This window comes from Asterias amurensis, chromosome 4, assembly GCF_032118995.1.
Source record: "Asterias amurensis chromosome 4, ASM3211899v1".
Lineage (NCBI taxonomy): Eukaryota > Metazoa > Echinodermata > Asteroidea > Forcipulatida > Asteriidae > Asterias > Asterias amurensis.
The window spans coordinates 24,181,619-24,201,607 of NC_092651.1; the positions used below are offsets into that span (position 1 = coordinate 24,181,619).

The following is a 19,989-nucleotide window of genomic DNA, read 5'->3' on the forward strand; positions in this document are numbered from 1 at the left end:
TCTGGGATACTGTAAGTGCAATGAGTTTGACAATTTTCAAACTTGGGACGTGAAGTTCAGGTAATGCACGTACAAGGTCCAAGTGCACTTATCGTAAAGAGAAGAAGGTTCACCCCCAGTATTTTCTGGTTTGGTTGACTGCAGATTGCACAACACCACATACTGTTGCATGGTGCTATGGAAATGAGTCGTTTCAAACACTGCTCCAAATACCTTAAAGTAACAACTAATGAGCGCTTTGAGATGCCCTCTGTATAAGGCAGTGTACGAACTGTATAAGAAACATAATATGCCTGTGATTTTTTTTCACACAGCTCGGGAAAGTATCGAGTATACAGTACTAGCACACATCGGTGTAAATGGACGAAACCAAAATTAATATTCTTTATCCCTGACGCAAATTTCCATCTCGATTGTTGTTAAATTATGGATTCAAAGTACTTCTAGCTACCGGGCGATCTCGGTGATCTAGTTGGTAAGACACTGCTCTAGAATTGCAAAGGTCGAGGGTTTGAATCCCATCCAAGTAATATGTCTGTGATTTTTTTCACAGAGCTCAGAAAGGTACCGAGTATACAGTGCTAACACAGGGTTAAACCAAAATTAATATAATTGATTACATGTACTCTTATTATGGGCACTATAGCAAACAAGGTATATTAAGGTGCAACTCGGGCTGTCCAATGTTAAAACGAGTGGGGGAAAGCGCAGTTAAAGCATGAACACTGACGACCACAAAATGTACACAGACAGTTGACATAGTTCTTGTACTGCTTTGTATTTGTCAATAAATGCATATCGCCAGTTTAATGCAAACAAAAAAATAATCACATGCATTCATCATCAACATACAATGAGCAGGCATTAAATCTCATAAACATTACGCCATAAATACATATTCAGGTGGAAGGTTTACCCACGGCCCAATTTCATTGAGCTGCTAAGAAAAGTGTGTAAGCAATATTTTCTGGTTACGCAGCTTTATGAAATTAGGTCTTGGGCTTAATGATGATTAGTCTTGGTACACAAGGTTCAGTAATGATAACAGCAATGTACATGAGTGCCCCCAAAAGGCGATCCACCAAAAGGTGGGTATCAACTATCGATACTGTAGCACCCTATTTAGACCCAGAACACTGATACACATGCAGCTCTACTGTCTGCCAATGGGGAGTCAAAATGCATGTCAAATTGCACCTCTATAACAGCACATGCCATTGCCTACTGCACAGAAACACGCCACGGTGGCACTGCACAGTAGCACTGAACAGTAGCACAACGCAGTAGCAATGCACAATAATACTCCCAATATGGCACAACCAAGTTTTATCGTGAGTGATGGCATTGTGTGAATTGGGTTAATAGAAAGGATGATTTTAGATTGGGATCTACATACATTCATGTGATATCGTCTTGAACCAAGACTAGACGATGAGTAATCTTGGCTTCAAGACCGTGGTGTTTTTGCGTACACAAAACCAACATTTGAAGAATTATAAATAAACCATAGGGTACTGTGACTTGTGACACAGCCCCCGCTCTGTTCATTTATTACATTCGCTAAGATTGTATTTACATAAATCCGAAATTGGTTGTCCTGCACATAAAAGCATCACGGTCTTGGAACCAAGACTAGATGATGGGGTCTAGGAGAGGCAACAGGGACTATTGACTGCTCTTGTCCCTGCCTTGATGCCCCTTGAGAAAATGAATTGTCCTTCCAAGGGCAAACATCAATTTCAAGGCAAAATTGTTTCCTTACATCACTAGATTTAAAGCTACATACAAGCAGTTTCTAAGAAATGTGTACACTTAAATATTTACTTATATGCTTCTCTACAACAGTTCACAACTACATCTTGTATACACCAAATGACAAGTTTCATTACCAGGATAGATTCATTTAGAAATTACATAGCACCATAATTAAAACATCTATAAATAATATTGGCAATTAGTAGAAGTTAAATATTTTCATTTTGTTTGCTAGCATCTATGGATGGATCTCAAATTAAAGATTGCGAGAAAGACATCTCCCTTATTTGGAAAAAAAACTTTACAAAATTAACACCTCCATCTGTTCTTATTTGAACTCGTAGTAAAAGTAAGAACAAACAAATTGTGCTTACAAGGTTACCAGCCAAAATGTCATGTCAGATGTACCACTTGTGACTGGTGTCTTGTTCATTGTTAAGCAATATTTTCTGCTATAAGTAGCTCAAGAGCCCAACTTCATAAGCACAAAAACTTGCTAAGCAAAAGATAAATCTTGCTGAGCAGAAACGGGTAACCAGCCAAAATTCCAACAAGTTTAGATGATCAACATTACAGCTGGTGCCCTGCTCATTTTTGCTAAGCTGTCTATTTTGCACAACAGCTTCGTAAAATTGAGCCTACATCATATCTAAGTTTTATAACATCTGAAAATAAGGCAACTGATTTTTAGTGATTTTAAACAAAACTTCATGTAAAACATTTCCAACATTTAAGCTTTAAAAACTAAAAACAATCATCAAAAAGTCCAAAGATGACAATTTCATTGAGCAGCTACATACATTAAATGGCTCAGCACAAAAACTATGCTTATCAGAAACAGGTTACCAGCCAATGTAGAATGCAATCGATGTTACATCTTTGTTGTCACTGAAAACTTATGGGAAATTCTGCAGAGTATAATGAAGTTTGGCATATCAGTAATCAAGCAGTTGGTCTTGTAAGAGGTTAAAAGTTTATCTGACAGCTGGTTTTTAGCAAAAACTATGCTTAGCAGAAACAGGTTACCAGCCAATTTAGAATACAATCAATATTATATCTTTGTTGTCACTGAAAACTTACGGGAACATCCTGCTGACTGTAATACAGTTCGGCATATCGCTGATCATGCAGTGGTGATGTAAGTGGTTGAATGTTAGGTGACAGCTGTTTTTTTTAGCAAAGGTGACATTATTAGTGTGGAATGCTAATAATTAACCTGACAAAAACCAAAGTTTTTTCCCCAGGATTTTCCATCTAATTCCACATACTTTCTCCTCTAATAACTACCTAACTAGTTAGTATTGAGCTAAAATAGTTAAAATCCACAACATACAGATATACACTTTAAACAGGATAGCACATGATTGTAATGGCTTTTTACTTATTTGCATAAAATAAGGGCTCACAGAACCCGAATAAGGCATAATATTTGTCCAAAATTGAATTTTAAAATCAGCAACATGCATATAATACAAAAACAGATTCGGAATCATGATTCATCATGATGCACTCTCTTAAATTATATGAATAAAATACACCGTACAAAACTAAAAATACTGATAATGAGTAAAATGCTGACATTAAAAAAACCCATCTGTATTGCGAACTAAAGTAACCAAAATATTGCACTTGCTATTAAATAAAAGTATCACAAACATAACGTTATGTTCGTATTCAACGCCCGTACAAAATTGCACGCGTGCCTCCTTGCGGTCCCGTCACGTTTGTGCAGGCAGCATCACGAGTGCGCCCTCTAGTTCTTATATATAACTCTATAAAGAGGGAAATATGGACAGCTGCAAAAAGCTGACCTTCTAATGGAGGACTGTCCCTTCCAACGTCTAAAAGGAGAATGGGATTCTTGTCAAGCAGCTCAACCCCCTGGTCCAGCACTGCTTAGAAACGCTTACTTCACCAGTTGAAGAACTCAAGACCATGGAAAAGTAACAGCAACATACCCCATGTAAGTTTTCATTTAATCATGGTACTTAACGACATAGCTAGCGGCTAAACATACTCATAGAGGTGGATGCATCCTTACTCGCAGCTGAGAAGCTGAATAGACCAACCTTTAAGCTCCGCCCCATTGCAACGAAGGTCTGACAAATAAAGTCTGACATGTGTGCGTGTATGCTTGGTGCAAGCGGCAGAGTTGTGCAGAAAGGCATTGGAGAGGCCCACATTTTCTTGCCCACGTGCGTCATGGGCGGAGCCTAATGGATCGGTCTATTGCAAAGGGTGTGGCTACAATGTGTTCAATCTGCAGGCATGCAAGGGTGCCTCAAACAGCCAGCCACATCAACACATGACCACTGAGCAAAGCCTGAGATTGCCCTTGTGTTAAATTTTTCCCGAGAGAGGAAAACCAGAGGGTCTACAGAAAAGCCCCTGTTGGTTAGGAGAGAACTAATAAACAGCGTACTCGTCTGACCAGGGCCTGTTTAAGAGTCGAGCGCTTTACACACAAGCCAGCTGTGCTACCTCTGATTAGATATGAAAACCCAATCTCTAAGTTATTTGACTTATAAATCATATTGCAAAATAAAAATGCTTGCTTAGTAACTAAACTCTTCTATATTTCCTTTTCCTTTGGAAAAAGAGCGGTTATTCTCGCAAGGATTGCACGTATACTGTACTGAACTACTGAATTAACAAATAAATATACTTTATCTTGGCAAGATTCAATTTGTCTTTTCCTATTTCAGGTCATTAAAGGGCATATTATTGCACTTATTGCACATAGTCTAATAAAATTTCACTGAAGTAAACAACTGATTATGTTATCTTAAATACATTTTACAAAGGTTACTTTTCAAATTTGTTATAATGGTAAAATTGACTTTCTGGCTTTTCAAAGCACAGTAATTTTTTATAACTGGAAAAATCAAACTTTCATGCAATAGCCTTGTCATTGTGAATAATTCTAATAATTAATCAATGCTGCATATTATTAAATGAAGAGTACAATGTTTTTTAAAGGGTCCAGATTCGGAAACACTTCTGGACTCTTGGTGGCAGCAGACTTGCCTGTGTGGCAGGAGATTCTGTGCTGGAGATTCTGTTTCCCCCATATGGCAAACTGTAAAAACTTCTTCTTATAGTGCCCTCTTTTGAATCATCGTCCTTCAGCCCATGTTTATTTCCCATATGGGGGACAGAATTTTCGGCAGACAGATTTCCATATGACACCAGGTTAATGCTTTTCCCTACCAAGGGTTAGCGACAAGATGTATCAATATGGCGCACTGCCTATTTTACAAGGCTGGCTGCAAGACTGTTGGCTTTAAACCCTCATATTCAGGTAATTGACTACACTCTACAACAATGCAGACGAATGAATTGCATGAAATAACTCTACAAAAACTACTTCTGTGGGATCGTCTTAAAATGAACTCTTACATGTACTATGTACAGTGTACATCAAGGCCAGATTTCATGAAGCTGTTTCAGAAAATATTGCTTAGCTACATGTACATGTAGGTAGATTTCTTTGAATGGGGCACCAGTCGCAACAATGTTATGAAATGTTGGCTGGTAACCTGTTTCTGCTTAGCACAATTTTTCTTTCTGATTTCTTTTTTTTAATATAAAATTGGGCCCTGACTACTACCATGAAAGCACTTTTACCGTTTATCTTCAAGTACGCGCTAATCCTCCAATCAGATTCGCAGAATGGAGTGGTGATAAAAACCTATATTGCTTGGCTAATATCACTACCTGCGTCTTGTGTGTTCTATGGTTACGCGCCAAGTTTGCTTGAAGATAAATACGTTATCACACGCGCGCTCGTGGAAATACGGAAAATATAGCGCGTCTGCGTCCCATATCCAACGAGGCCGGAAGCTGAGTTGGATATTGAAAGCAGACGCGCTATATTTTTCCGTATTCCACTCGCCCTTGTGTGATAACTTATAATATTTGAAACACTGACGAAAAAAGCCGCTGTCGTTAACATTCAGCGTCCTTATGCAGAGGTAACATACTGATGGATAGAAATATATACATTTACATCATTGTGTACAGACATCAAAAGATGGACACTTGCACCATACGTCACTAAATGCAGAGTATAACTTTATAAATATTTAGGGAACGATTTCGTCAAGCAAGTTTGCATAGCAAAATATTTAGACCGATCATGTTGTGTGCACACTGAATGTTAATTGAGTAGCAAATGAACTTGTTGTAGCAACTGATACATTTTATGTAGCATTTTGCTATACTATACAAGATCAAATCATTCAATGGTAGAATGCATAGATCTGTAGGAGTCAACTATGTCATAGAGAGCGGCTTAACAGCCGATTTTTTATTTTACTGTGCAAGTTTCCCTTTCATAGCTGATTATAACCGTAAGCACATGAAAAGGCACGCTAATCTTCCAGTTCTTACTGTATGAAAAAAAAACCCAATGTAACAATGCAGATCCATAGTGATCAGGCAAGCTCTGGCCTTATGTTTTTGCTGACCTGTGATACGCTTACGCTTACGCTTTAAGCAATTTGATTCTGCCACAGTTAACACAGAAATTTGCTTACCATTAAGCAGCGCTGCGAAATTGGTTGAAGACCTTGTATGTCATACTGATTGGTATGTACAGTACATACCAATACATTTCACCCTTCTACTCTTGGTAGCATTCTCCAGTGCAATGACCAAACATTTGAGGAGATTTAACGGAAAAACACAGCAGTTGATTTCACGAAAGGCTAGGATTAATTCTATCTCGAGTTAGGACAAGTAACTCATCCTAACTTAGGATGGGTTCAATGGGTCCTAACGTCTATACTTAAGGAACTTAACTCATCCTAAGTCCTAAGATTAATGAAGAGTTTGGGGAAATTGACGGCAGGTTGTGTATGATGGCACAACCATGCAAAGAACTAACTGTGTGCATGTGTGCACTGTGTAGATTTATTCACCACATAATATCAAAAAAACCAACAACCATGTCACTAAAGGCAACTTTAACAGGCAACTTGGAGGCAACCAAATGCAGTGCATGCAACAGGACCACTTTGGTACCGCATGAGTTATTTTTCAAACAATGTCTTACGATCCCCAAGAGAAATATGAGATTATTCAAATGTGATTGCCTTTTCTTCATGGAGATTGCCTGGAAGTGGTTGCATGTAAACTGCCTCGTGTGACATGATCCTTACACTTTTTGGGGTTGATTATTCAAAATCACTGTATATGATTTTGAATGACCAGACAAGAGGAGGGGTTAAAAAAAGGTTTCTTTGGATAATTTAGTTCGGCGGATGAACGTTAACATATCTTACAACTAAGTAAGCTAAATGCAATAACTCACTCAGATGTTTTTCCCGTATAGGCGTAATCGATGATGTACATCTCCCATGACAACACTGCTGAGCATCGTCATCACTATCGGCAACAGAACGACACGCTGCTATGGTCACGAATTGGATCCTCCAATAGCGTACTCTTGATATCCGAATTCCGAACGTTGTTTGTCAGTTCAACGGCAATGTCCATAAATAATTTGTCAACGTTGTCAGACTCTTTGGCGGAGGTTTCTAAGAGGCGCATGTCGTGGGTGTCGGCAAACGTGTCGGCCTCTTCATTGGTGACCTCACGATCTGCAGCAAGGTCGATCTTGTTACCTGCAAAAGAAAAGGTAATGTTTGATCTGACATTAAGTACATCTGTAAGAAGTTGCAGGACAGTGCAGTCCTGTATGCTTCGTTTTAGAAAAGGGCAAGGGCACCAAGGCATTTTCTTCTTGGTAAAGGGAACCCTATGAGAAAAAATGTAAATTTTCACTTGGGCATTTCATGGGCACCAAGGAAATGACCAGGAGGCAAGGACGAGGCAATCGTGAAAATCAGGCCTGCAGTACAAAACGTCATGGCTTCGCTTACTGTAAGCAATGAATCAACATTTACTTAGCAAATTTCACAGGTTAGATAGGAACTCTTGCTGGTCTTTGTCTATTTTTGCATGCTATGGTGGCTCAACACCAAAATGTTTGTACTCTGACAAGACTTGATTATGAAAATATTTTGATCATCACTTTAGTTAGCGCTATAAGTAATTTTTCAATCAAATTCAAACAAAACGAAATCAAGGTTAGCTTCTTTTAATCCTGCTAATTTTAGCCATTATCCAACAAAGGGGATCAGGTTGTCTCAGTGGATGAGGTTGTGCTCAGTGGTTTCTTTCCCCTGCCTTTCACCTCTGTGGACCCAGGTTTGAATCCCACCCCAGACCGGAGCCTTGTATGTGGACATGGTTTTGGGTTTTCCTCCCTCATCTTAAACTGTAAATTTCTTCTCATTTTCTATTTTCTGTTATTGGTGCTTACTGTTCTGTTGGATGAATAATCAACAAATATAAAAAAAATTAAATCTTATAATCACTTACCGACTAAAACAGAAATGACTTTTGGGCTGGCATACTGCTCGACCTCCTTGAGCCAGCTAGGTAATGCATTGAAGCTTTCTGTAGAAGTAACATCGAAGACTAGAACGAGAGCGTCTGCGCTGTGATAGTAACTCTGTGTGATTGAGCGGAATCTTTCCTGGCCTGCTGTGTCCCAAATCTGAAGCTAAAGGGTAAAAATGATAAACATTTCATAATAAGGCCACATAAAAAAAAAAAAATTGTTGATCGTCCCCGCCCAACCATTCGAAACCCCCCGACCCCATTTTTTTCTTTTCCATGTCTGAATATCTCTAGTTGTTCGAAAAAGTTTACAGAAAAATGTCATCTAGGAGTTAAATTTGTTTGACAAAACAATTGAAAACATCAAAAACACTATTGAAAACATCAAAAACACACAAAACAAAACTTTTAAAAAAAAATAAAAAAACCTCCCTCCCCCAACCGCGAAAAAAAGGACGATCAACAATTTTTTTTTTATGTGGCCTAATAGTCATGTCCTGTGTTTATGCTTTTTGTAAAGTAACCCACCGGGCTAGTAAGCTGTGCATTCTACATGCACCCAAGCGCAACATAGTTCCCAGGGGTGAACAAACTCCCCTCGCCACTTGTTCCCAGCATGCCTTATAACCCCTGGAATTGGTTCATTAAAATGTGGCAGAATCTACCACATTTTAATTAGTCCTGTGGGGTTGGCCAATTCACTCTACATGCCCCCTCATGTATGGTATTCTGCAAAAGAAGCATCAAGTCAAAGAGCAACTGGTCCCCTGTCATTTTTCTTTGATCTTGTGATATGTCTAACTGTATGCAGTTTAGGATGACTGTGTAAAAACATCATTCATTTGAAATGGAATCGCTTAAAAATACTTGCATTTTCAAATGCGCGTACTAAGCATCCTGGAAGTGGCATACAAGCACTAAAAAAAGTAGGTTGAACAGTTTTTAGTAACCCACCAGGGCAGGTTTGGCGCTTGCCCTGAAAGTGAAGAATGGAGATCAACCCAGCTGTGAATTACAACTTGATGATCTCACACTGTTTATAAAAATTATACCCTAAAAACAATTGATCAATTGTGCTAGTGTAAAGTCTAATGAAACACAAACCCACCCTACTACCCCTACATCATTAAAAGTGGAGGCCAACTTTGGAAAAAAGAAGTTCCCATGAAAGCACACAGGGTGGTACTGGCTGACTGGATGGATGAGGGGTTGTGGGAGAGTATAGGGCAAGCCTGATACTTAATGGAGGCAATGAAGGCGATTGCCTCTGTGCCCCCTGGTCATTGCCTTAGTGCCCTTGAAATGCTCCAGTAGAATTTTACAATTTCCCCATAGAAAATAACTTGGTGTCCTTGCCCTTTCAAAAACAAAGCATACAGGCCTGATAGTGGGTTGGTGACTGAATGGGCGAGTGGGAATCGGAAACAAGATCTTGGCCCAATTTCATGGCTCTGCTTACCGCCGAATTCTGCGCTTGCGATCACGTTTCCCCGCTTACATGCAAGCGCCGAATTTCTGCGCTAGCCTTGTAAGCGTAGAATGCCTAGTAACACGGAGTACGCACGCGCAGAAGTCAAATTTCGCCGCTAACCTGTGAAACATGCTTGCCATAAGCACAAAATTCCCTGCTTCCGTAAGCGCCGATTCTGTGCTTACGGGAAGCAGAGCTATGAAATTGGGCCCTTGTCCCTTTCAACCAGTGTCTTACCTTAACCTTTTCACCACCAATCTCTACTGTCTTGATCATGAAATCAACACCAATAGTAGCACCTTGACCCGGTGGGAATAAACCCTACACCAAAGAAAAAGAACACAAATCAAAGTTAATATTCAGTACAGAGTATTCAGTATTTCTTAGTGTTCCACTCCTCATAGAGAGACTTAAACAGCTCTCTTTTAATTTTGTAAATCGCTCCTGTTTTTTATCAACCACATAGACTGGCTGCCTAGGAACAATAACCTAAAGAATTCTGACTCTTTGTCCACTGTCAGGAGTAATACAAACCGATACAATTATAGTCCCATTCCTTACTTGACTTAGTAGAATGCGTTCTCTTTGCGACGTTGTCGTTTTCGTTATTGCTGCAGTGTGACTGCCTTTAGGCATTTTAGAGCATTTTAAGGGCACCAAGGCAATGACCAGGGGACATGGAGGCAATCGCCTTAGTTGCCCCCATGAAGTATCAGGACTGGATTTTAACAAACCAATTATAACTATTAGAAGCATACAAATCGATGACGTTTCAGTGAAAATGGCAATTCAGCATATTATCAGCGGCGAGAAAGTATGAAAATGAAATAGCCTAAAAAATTGATAACAGTTTCCTCTTGGTGTGGAGATGAAGCCCCTTGCAACTGCTTTCAAATCAGAACATCATTTTAAAAAACGGAACCCCCCCCCCAAATAAAAAGTTTTGCAAAGATTAAATTTTACAGTAATTTTGAAACTAAATTCATTTTAGGAGTCTGACATTTCAAGTGCTTTGCTTTTTGTAAATACTGCCAATTCACAAAACAGTTTTGTACAAAACACAATTTTAAGAATACAATTGTTCTTAAATCCTTAAGTAATTTGTAATTACCTGTGTAAATCGTCTCACCAAACATGTCTTTCCTACACCCGCATTTCCGATTAGAACTACCTTAAAAAGGTACTTATAATCCTCCATAGCGATGATCTTCAGTGTCTTCTGTAATGTAAAATGGATTTAATAACGGATCCTTTCAGATCCAGGAAAGTCTGTCACTCCTACAAGAAAAAACAAATGATCAAAATTATTGTTATTGTTAAATTCTGAAAGGCTTTGAAAGGACACAAGCAAGCCATTTCTTCCAACTAGCTGAGACAGATACAAGAGGACACACTTTGAAGCTGTTCAAACCAAGTCTAGACAAGTCACTGAAGTGCAGATCTGACTACTTTCCGCAGAGAGTAATGGACCGTTCCGGCTTTCCACTAAGCTCCGCCCACCGCGCACGTGAGCAAGACACGTGTATGAGCACTCCCAATGACATTCTGCATGATTCTGCTGCGCGTGCCAAATATACGCGCACGCATGACCGACCACAATCATTGCTGTGATTGGTCAAATGGGTGAACGCGCACAGTTTGATTGACAGGCCGGATCGGTCCATAAACCAGTGGAACAAACTCCCAAAGTATTTGATTGGAGCATAATCAACATTCAACAAATGCCTTCAAAAACCAGCTCGATAGACATTGGAAAGATGTGGGGTATTTAAAGGCATAGCCTACCATTTCCCATCAAATTGTAATTGTAAGTGTAAACTAGACATTAAGTGTTTGTGAACAAACATGAAGCTGTTCCGTGTTGTTTTGCTTGGATTATGTGCTTCATTGCCCAAGGAATATATAACTGAAAAAAGGTTTCCAAAAAGTTGTGTAGCTCTTGTTATAAGGTCTTACTTCCCGGTTGACCCATAAGTAAATGTCAACATGGGCCCACAGCTACCAAAGATTAATCTGCAATGCCAAGGAATCTATAAAATCGGTTGTGTAGATCTTGATATATAGTCCCACTTCCGGTTGACCCAGAAGTAGAGGTCAACTTGGGGTCACAGTTTTCCAAAGCTAATATTTATTGCCTAAGAGTCTATAACTGAAGTTTGAACATTAGCTTTGTACTTTTTTAGATATGGGCTCACTTCCGGTTGACCCGGAAGTAAAGGTCAACATGGGGTCAAAGCTGTTTCAAACTAATCTTGAATGCCCAAGGAGTCTATAACTGAACAAAAATTGATAATCTGTTGTATAGTTCTTGAGATATGGTCCCACTTCCGGTTGACCAGGAAGTAGGGGTCAACTTGAGGTCACGGTTTTTTAAAGTTAATATTGCCTAAGGAATTCATAACTGAAAATATTTTGAAAATCTGCTTTATAGTTCTTAAAATATGGTGACACTTCCGGTTGACGCGGAAGTAGAGGTCAACTTGAGGTCACAGTTTTTTTCAAATTAATCTCCAACCCCCAAGGAGTCTTTAAGAACAAACAGTTGAAAAGTCGGCCGTGAAGTTCTTGAGATATGATGCTGCAAAGATTTCCTAATTAATATGCAAATGAGGGTCACTGGTGGTTAATTAATAAATAATTTTAATATGTTTTATGATAGGAATTAAGCTAAACATCCTAAAGCTTCCATTTTATATTATTTTACGTGTTTAAAAACACATAACTAATTTGTAGGATACTCCTTTATTTTCCTACTCCTGCCGATAGGGGGCGCTCTTATGAGACATTTCAATTGCACGATTTCTGCACCGTAATGTCTTTATCTGACTCTGTATTTGTATGTGTACGTCACAAAGCCCAAAACTGTCATAAAATGTCAAGCTACAATTTCCCCAATAGAACACGGCCCAGTTTTATGGCTCTGTCTGCTTCAACCAAACTGGCCATTTATTATACAACCACCATTCTCAGCTTACTGTGCAGGCGCTGAAATATCTGTGCAATTAGTTCAAAGCAAAGATTACATATGATTAGTTTCCCAGCGCACCAGCAAAAATATCCCTGCCAAAGCTGTGAAATATGCTTTATGTAAGCGATAATATCCGCGCTTCTGATGTGTCAATTCTTTGCTTACGCAGTGAAGCAGAGTCAAATTGGACCAGTTTCACAAGATTTCCCCTCATGTACTAACAATCTTTTTTGACTTTACATGTTTGAAGTGTAGGCCTTACCAAACCTACTTACAGGGCAAAATTACATGGTTCTCATTACCACCAAAGTCTGCGCTTACGATCACCATTTTCCGCATACTGTGATGTGCAAGCTTGGAAAATAATATGCGAGCTTGGAAGCACACAAACAAAAGAAATCCCTGCTATAAGCAGTCTATTTCACTTGACGTTAGCGCAGAATTCAATGCTTCTGCAGAACACTGAATCTTTTTTATTAAGCAAGTTCCCATCTTGACTCGACTAGTCGCACCTCAAACCTAACTACGACACTTGTCGAGATAAAGTACAGACTCTCAAGTTTTGTGCCGCTTTGTGCCGCAAAGGCAATATAAATTATGTTGCGAATGGGTGACTAGTGAATTTTACTACTTGACTAGTCGCACCTCAAACCTGACTACTACACTTGTCGAGATAAAATACAGATTCTCAAGATTTGTGCCGCTATGTGCCGCAAAGGCATTATTAATTATGTTGCGAATGGGTGACTAGTGAATTTTACTACTCGACTAGTTGCACCTCAAACCTGACTACGACACTTGTCGAGATGAAACACGGATTCTCAAGATTTGTACCGCTATGTGCCGCAATGGCAATATTAACTATGTTGTGAATGGGTGTGACTAGTGAAATTTACTACTCGACTAGTCGCACTTCAAACCTAACTAAGGCACTTGTCGAGATAAAGTACGGATTCTCAAGATTTGTGCCGCTATGCCGCAAGGGCAATATAAATTATGCTGCGAATAGTATATAGTAAGCAACACAACTGGTTCACCAAACCGGTAGTCGGGACAAATTTTTAATTGTGTTGTGAATGGGTGTGACTAGTGAAATTTACTACTCGACTAGTCGCACTTCAAACCTAACTATGACACTTGTCGAGATATAGTACGGATTCTCAAGATTTGTGCCGCTATGCCGCAAGGGCAATATTAATTATGTTGCGAATAGTAGTAAGCAACACAACTGGTTCACCAAACAGGTAGTCGGGACAAATTTTGTGGTCGATGTGTGGACACGATTATAACAGAGTAGAGAAAAACAGTAGTCGCGACTCAAATAATAATTTGTAGTCGCGACTTTAGCACTAAAGCACAGTAGTCGCCCCTGCCTACTTTTGTCACAAGTAAAGCACGGTTTTTCCTGCGGATGCAAATCAAATTTTTAAGTCACTGTTTTCGCAGTGAAAGTTTCGCAGGAGTTCACTGTAGCAAACTTTTTGATGCGAATTGTGACGCTCAAGAACACATTCCCTGCTAAAGCTGTTAAATACGCTTAGCGTAAGCACAATTCCCTGATTACGTAAGCGCTGCGATTCTTTCTTTTAAAAGCCATTTGCCCAGGACCAAACTACATAATAGCTTTTTAAACACAAAAAGCAGCTTAACCATGCCTCATGTTCAAGTTGTGAATCCAGGTGTTCTGCTCAATTTCTGCAATTCTGTAAAGCAAAGTGTTTTGTCTGTTTATTATAAGCAGCTCTATAAAACTGAGCCACTCAACCACCAGAGAAACGTCAGCATAATAAAATCTCTGCTTTTGTATTCCTGTCAAAGAGTTTTTGTTTGTCATGGTCTAATTTCCGAACGTAACGCGAAATACTGGCAAATAGTCCCCGGCGGGGTATATCAACAAGGTGACTTTACCCGTAAATAATTCCAAATCCCCGGCGGTCCATTTTCGTCGTCCACGCTCGTCGCCTGAAATGAACCCGGTCCACGACGCACCATGCTCAGGCTTGTCAAATTTTGGGAACAAGTTTAGACTTGTGCTAGTCGGTGACCGTAAGAAATCTATGTATATTGAAAAAAAAAAACGCAATAACACCGGTCGAAAATGGGATAAGGACTTGGTCAAGTTAACAGTTTTACAATTTTGACTATTCAAATCAAGTTTTACGCCGTACCCATGATCTTTGAAAAAACTTCCCCGGAAATACAGGTTTTTAAAAATAATTACACTGTTTTTATAAGTTCTGATGCTTTAAAAATGACCATCAATAAAATATATCTTAATCTAAAGCAGTTTTGGGAAGTGTACAACATGTAATTTAATTTTAATCGAATAAATTATGTTTCGGAAAGCTGGGTTTGTTTACACTTCAAGAGCCATTGTGTTTGTGCACAGACACAAAACGTGCAATACATGACGTCATGGTGACGTCGTCCAGAATTTTATGTCGGAAATCACATTCACAGGACCGGACTAGTGTATAGCTGAAAAAAGTTTCAGGATCGGCGGTCTACTTTTTGAGATATGGTCCTACAATTTTAACATTTTTTACGATAAGAATTAAGCTTATGTTCTAAGCTTCAATTTGGTATAATAAACTCATTCTTTCGTATTATGGTTTAGGAGATTAGGCTGCCGCAAAAACGTGTACAAACACTATGGGATTTAAGGAGAAACAAAGAATAATAATAGTAATAATAATAATAATAATAATAATAATAATAATAATAATAATAATAAAAATAATAAAAATCTTGACGAAAACAATACCTGTTCCGACGGACGGTCGGAACAGCTAATTATTGTTACTGGATATAATTAATAAGTCACATTTTTATTTTGTCTTTGTTTTAATTGCAAGTTCGAAAAAGAGAAGAAAAAAAAATTTAAATGACAAAGCTGATGGGAGGCCAGTCATGGCCTCTGCTGCCCTTTGCCCCATTTCATAGAACTACTTACTAACAAAAATAACCAATCACACCAAAAATATGCTAACAAGAATAAGGGTACCAGCTAAAACATAAATTCAGATTTACCATCTGTGATTGGCAACGTGCCAAATTTTACGCATCAGAAATTCTTTTAGCAGAATATTTTGCTTACAAATGCAGCTCTATGAAATTTGATTGTGGCTTTACACTTGGCACTACTAGCACCCCCTGAAAAGTCTCACAGAGACTTCTGGAATTTCCCTTTGGGAAATGAAAATGGTCTTGGCCTCCCAAAAAGAAAGATGAAATTCCAGGCCCAAGACGCAAAGAAGGTCATACGTGTAGAAATATATTGATGCACAGTGCCACTGGAGTAGCCAAACATATAAATTGGAGAGAATTTCAACCAATGATGAGTAGCTAGTAGCAAAGATTTAAGAGCGGCGAAGGCGCAAGATGCAGAACTGAAGTTCTATCTATTGTTGGAGCGTGAAATACCTAAATTCAGAAAGTGAATGTTTTGTTTCCCATTTATAGGAATGGTCATTGTCTGCACCAATCTGCACTGATCTATTGTTGTCAAGTGGTATTTCACATTTCAGCCCGAGTTCTGCATATTGCGCCTTCGGCGCTCTATAATCTTTGGCTAATAGTAAAAGTAGTCCCAGTGGAATTGCTCCCAATATCAAAGGACCTGATGATTTTTGTTTGAATTACCGCTGACACAATTCTAGCCCCACTTGTGAGGCCAAGACTAGCTGAATCCTGGCCACACAAGTGGGGGCTAACACAATTCTAGTTATCCCCCAAAAAGAATAAAATTTAATACTTAATTAACAATTTATTTTAATGGTCTTTTTCTGATTTGTGGCTCCAAATGAGTTTCAAAAAGAGGAATAGACTAAATAGAGGCCGAAATCATTGATATGGTTTGATTTCCATCTCGTGCAATATACATGTTGTATCCACTAACATGGTGGTTGTACAAATGAATTTCATAATAATTTTGACCGTGTTAGCATTGGACATGTTTAAAATTTCTTTTTTATTGTTGTCAGCAGTAAAAAAAAAACACGAAACAGTCACTATGGTCCGTGTAAGGGCTTTCAGTTTCAGTAGTTTATTGCTCCATATATAAGGTTTATTGCGATTCAGAACTGCAATGCGTTGTGGGAAGGAATATGGGGCGGTTTCTATGCAGTTTCTACGACTCGCGCACGCAATGCCTGGTTCAGTGCCTCTGGTCTGCTTGATTTATCGTAGGAGGTCCTGTTTTCGAAGTGTCCCTAATATCGTGGCAAATCTTTTACCTCTCTGTGCGTGATGTAAACAGTCCCTAGATACAAATTGTGTGGTTTTATTTGCCAAGCAAAGAGTCTCCTCTTCTTTGACCAAAACTTAGAAACACGTAAGGCTCCACTGGTCATTTGCACTTGTAAATGCAAAAAGTTTGGTATTTTAGGCATTTCTACAAGGTACAAAATTATGCCATAATGTTGAGGCCATATAAAATCATTTGCCCACCGAAAAAGTTTCATCAAAAGCTATTTCAATTCACAATACATGATGATCAAAATCATGTGACTGAATGTTTTGCTGAGCATTCTTGAAAAAAAATACCGAGGCTTAAAGAAGCCATGTGCCTTATATCATTTTTCTAATATTTTTGGAGATTTTTATTTTGTAACCCTCGTATCAATACTATTATTTATATTAAAATTTAAACATCAGCTTGTTGATTCAATTATCACTGTTTATTTATACGCTTTATTATAAATATTAAGAAAAAAAATAGAAAAGAAATAAATAGAAATTAGATTTTGAAGCCAGTAATTATTCACACTTTTTTATTTTTTAAAATTTTTTTACAAGTTACCATGGTAATTTAAAAAATTTAATAAAAAATATTTTGAATAAAATGAAGGCAACTGCTGGCTATACAGTCATACACAGAGTCTCAAAGAACACTTGTAGTCACTGCAGATGTTTCTTCCATGTATGGCTTCACCCGGAAACCATACTTTCTCGTTTGCCGTGAAAACAGGAAAAACTCAAAATAACCGGGGCCAGTTGAAGTCATCCAAGATCGGTGTGTGGTGTGAATATTTCAATGTCCATCAAGTTTTAATACATGTTTGCATACTTCGTATTAACAAATGAAGATAATTAGGGCATCGGTTGATATATATATGGCATTATTATTTTTTTCCCAATTCAAAGAAAAAGGCATAATAGCGTGAAAACTGGTAAGCAGAGGATATGATTTTTTTAAATTTGTTTATGCTGTCCATCTGATTCTGCTGAGTCTGACACCACACATTTCATTCAGTTCAGCATGTTCAGTTCAACTGTTTTGCTTTGGACAATTATAAATAATAAACAATCATCATGAAAACAATCAAATCTGTTCCCAAAAAAAAACAAACCTCATAGTCATACTCATAGTCATACAAAAGATTTACAATGGACTGGAATGAAAAAGAATCATAAACTTTGGAAATAAAATGAATTGAATTGAAATTGTAATAAGTCTGATGTGATATGGTCTGATTTGTTGACAAAGTTGACAGGCGGCAACATCAAACACCCTACAAAACCATAAACGATAAAAAAAAAAACACACGGCACGCGTACACTAGCCATGCACAAAACAAATTGATTACAAAACAAGAAGGAACCCACCATCATGACGTGCAGTTACTGGAGCTCGTGTGTTTCTGACTGGAGACAATGATTTGTATACAAACGAACAGGGCATTTACAATGTCAAACAACTTCACCCTTTGTGTCTAATCTAACTCTCAACGGCCAACAAAAGAAGGAACAGACATTACGGACTGAACGCTTTTCTAGACACTACCCTTCCCTTTCTCAAAACACGGCTGTCAATCAGAGTAGTAGTGGTAACCGGAAGTTGTAATCTATCCACCTCCTGGAAAAAGTGACCTCATTATCACGTGATATACATAACGAACGGTATCAAGGTTTAAATGATTGGATGTCACGGAGCTTGTGATTGGTCATAAATTTTGAACAGAATTTCATTTAAATTGGTGTATTTGGTCACATATTGTTCGTGAAAAGTTCATTTCAATCTAAAAAGAAGTGAACGTTTTATCAATAAAAGCTAAACTGTCGCAAAAGTTTTATTAAAATATTTTTAAAAAGTAAGATTGTTTTACTTATAGAAAAATGGTCAAACAAATCTATCCAATCACATGTCTTATACTTAATTCAAAAGCTCCTTAGTGCGTCACGCAAGTCACGGGAGTGCGCATTCGCCATTTTTGAGGGGCTGTGGCGTGCGGTGGCCGTCGGTAAAACCACCGAGCACATCCCATATTTTGTTGAAATTTAGTACATTTTCGCCTCAAACCCCGCCGAATTTGTGTCTATTAGCATCTTGATTCATCGTGGTAGGTGGTCTGCAAGTTTCAACATGGCAGAGACGGTAAAGAAAGAATACGAGGCCTCGTTGTCCGACCTTACGTTTAACAGCAAACCGCTCATCAATATGTTGACGATGTTGGCCGAAGAGAATGTGAAATACGCCCCACAAATCGTTGAAGTCATCGAAGCCAGGCTACAGAAGGTTATTTTATTTTAATAGATAATGTCTACATCAACATCACTTTAAATATGTATTATTTTCTGTATATTTTAAGTCTTGTATCTCCTGCCAATTTAGTTTTAAAATGTTGGGCTTTTGTTTTGTAACGATGAGCAAAATGGGGTCAATATGGCGGCGACAGATTTTGTCACAAAAGAAAATGAGGGCGCCCTCCTTCTTCACGACCCTTCTTGATCTTAGGTTGTCTGCAACTTCTTTTGGCTTTGAAATTGTGGGGGTTAGTTTGTTCATGTTGATATCCACCAAATGTATTTTGAAAAAAAACCATGACATTTGGTTTGTGCATACTGCATGAGTTTTGGAATCGATGCCATCATGCCATGTTAATTTTCAACCTTTTTTGAAAAAACAAACAAACATCAAAACACCACGATGCAACTCGTATCGTAGGTAGTTCAGACAGTGAACAACATTTTTGAGGAAGGGATATCTAGATATTTTCTCAAAAGCTCCCATTAATTATCTTCCACTTTTTTGGGACTGGCGGCAGGGAACTTTATTGTTTGAATTGTTTGGAGATTTTCACTAACTAAACTGTATAAACAAATAGTAATGTGGTTAGCCTTTTTTGATTATTTGTTATTATGCCTTTTATGGGCCATCATACTATTCACACAGCGAAGAAAGCAGTTATTTTTCTGTTTCGTGGCTTTTGTTCGATCATTTTATGTACAGGCCATTCAGAATAATCTGTGTTGTTTCTCTAAACAAATTGGGGATGGATTGATCAAAAGATGCAGAAATAAATTAAAACATTTTTTAACAAAACCTTAACTGGAAAAACCCAGTGGTCACTGACTGTCTATTGTTGGTCAACTTTGTTTTGATGGC

The 19,989-nt window shown here is 38.3% G+C and overlaps 2 protein-coding genes across 2 annotated transcripts in view; one reads left to right on the plus strand and one right to left on the minus strand.

Annotated features, from left to right (window-relative positions):
• Positions 1-673: 673 nt before the first annotated feature.
• Positions 674-18,446, minus strand: LOC139935968 (ras-related protein Rab-30-like). The gene is made up of 5 exons (XM_071930636.1): positions 18,210-18,446; positions 10,746-10,912; positions 9,872-9,955; positions 8,143-8,326; positions 674-7,382 (listed from the first exon to the last, which is right to left on the minus strand). Exons 2-5 carry the CDS (start codon positions 10,830-10,832, stop codon positions 7,144-7,146), a joined length of 594 nt encoding a protein of 197 aa, XP_071786737.1. The 5' UTR covers positions 10,833-10,912; positions 18,210-18,446; the 3' UTR covers positions 674-7,143.
• A 368-nt stretch (positions 18,447-18,814) lies between these two features.
• The window catches only part of LOC139935955 (uncharacterized), a 28,989-nt gene continuing 27,814 nt past the window's right edge, over positions 18,815-19,989 (plus strand). The window contains exon 1 of the mRNA XM_071930620.1: positions 18,815-19,119. Coding sequence (XP_071786721.1) covers positions 18,967-19,119 — 153 coding nt within the window. The 5' untranslated portion in view covers positions 18,815-18,966. The remainder of the gene's footprint in view (positions 19,120-19,989) is intronic.

Excerpts from the sequence above, each read along its gene's own strand:
- LOC139935968 (XM_071930636.1), bottom strand. The coding sequence starts at position 10,832 with ATGGAGGATTATAAGTACCTTTTTAAGGTAGTTCTAATCGGAAATGCG. Across the intron at positions 9,956-10,745 it reads TGGTGAGACGATTTACACAG|GGTTTATTCCCACCGGGTCA; the intron begins GTAATTACAAAT and ends TCTTTGGTGTAG. Across the intron at positions 7,383-8,142 it reads AGTCATTTCTGTTTTAGTCG|GTAACAAGATCGACCTTGCT; the intron begins GTAAGTGATTAT and ends TTTCTTTTGCAG.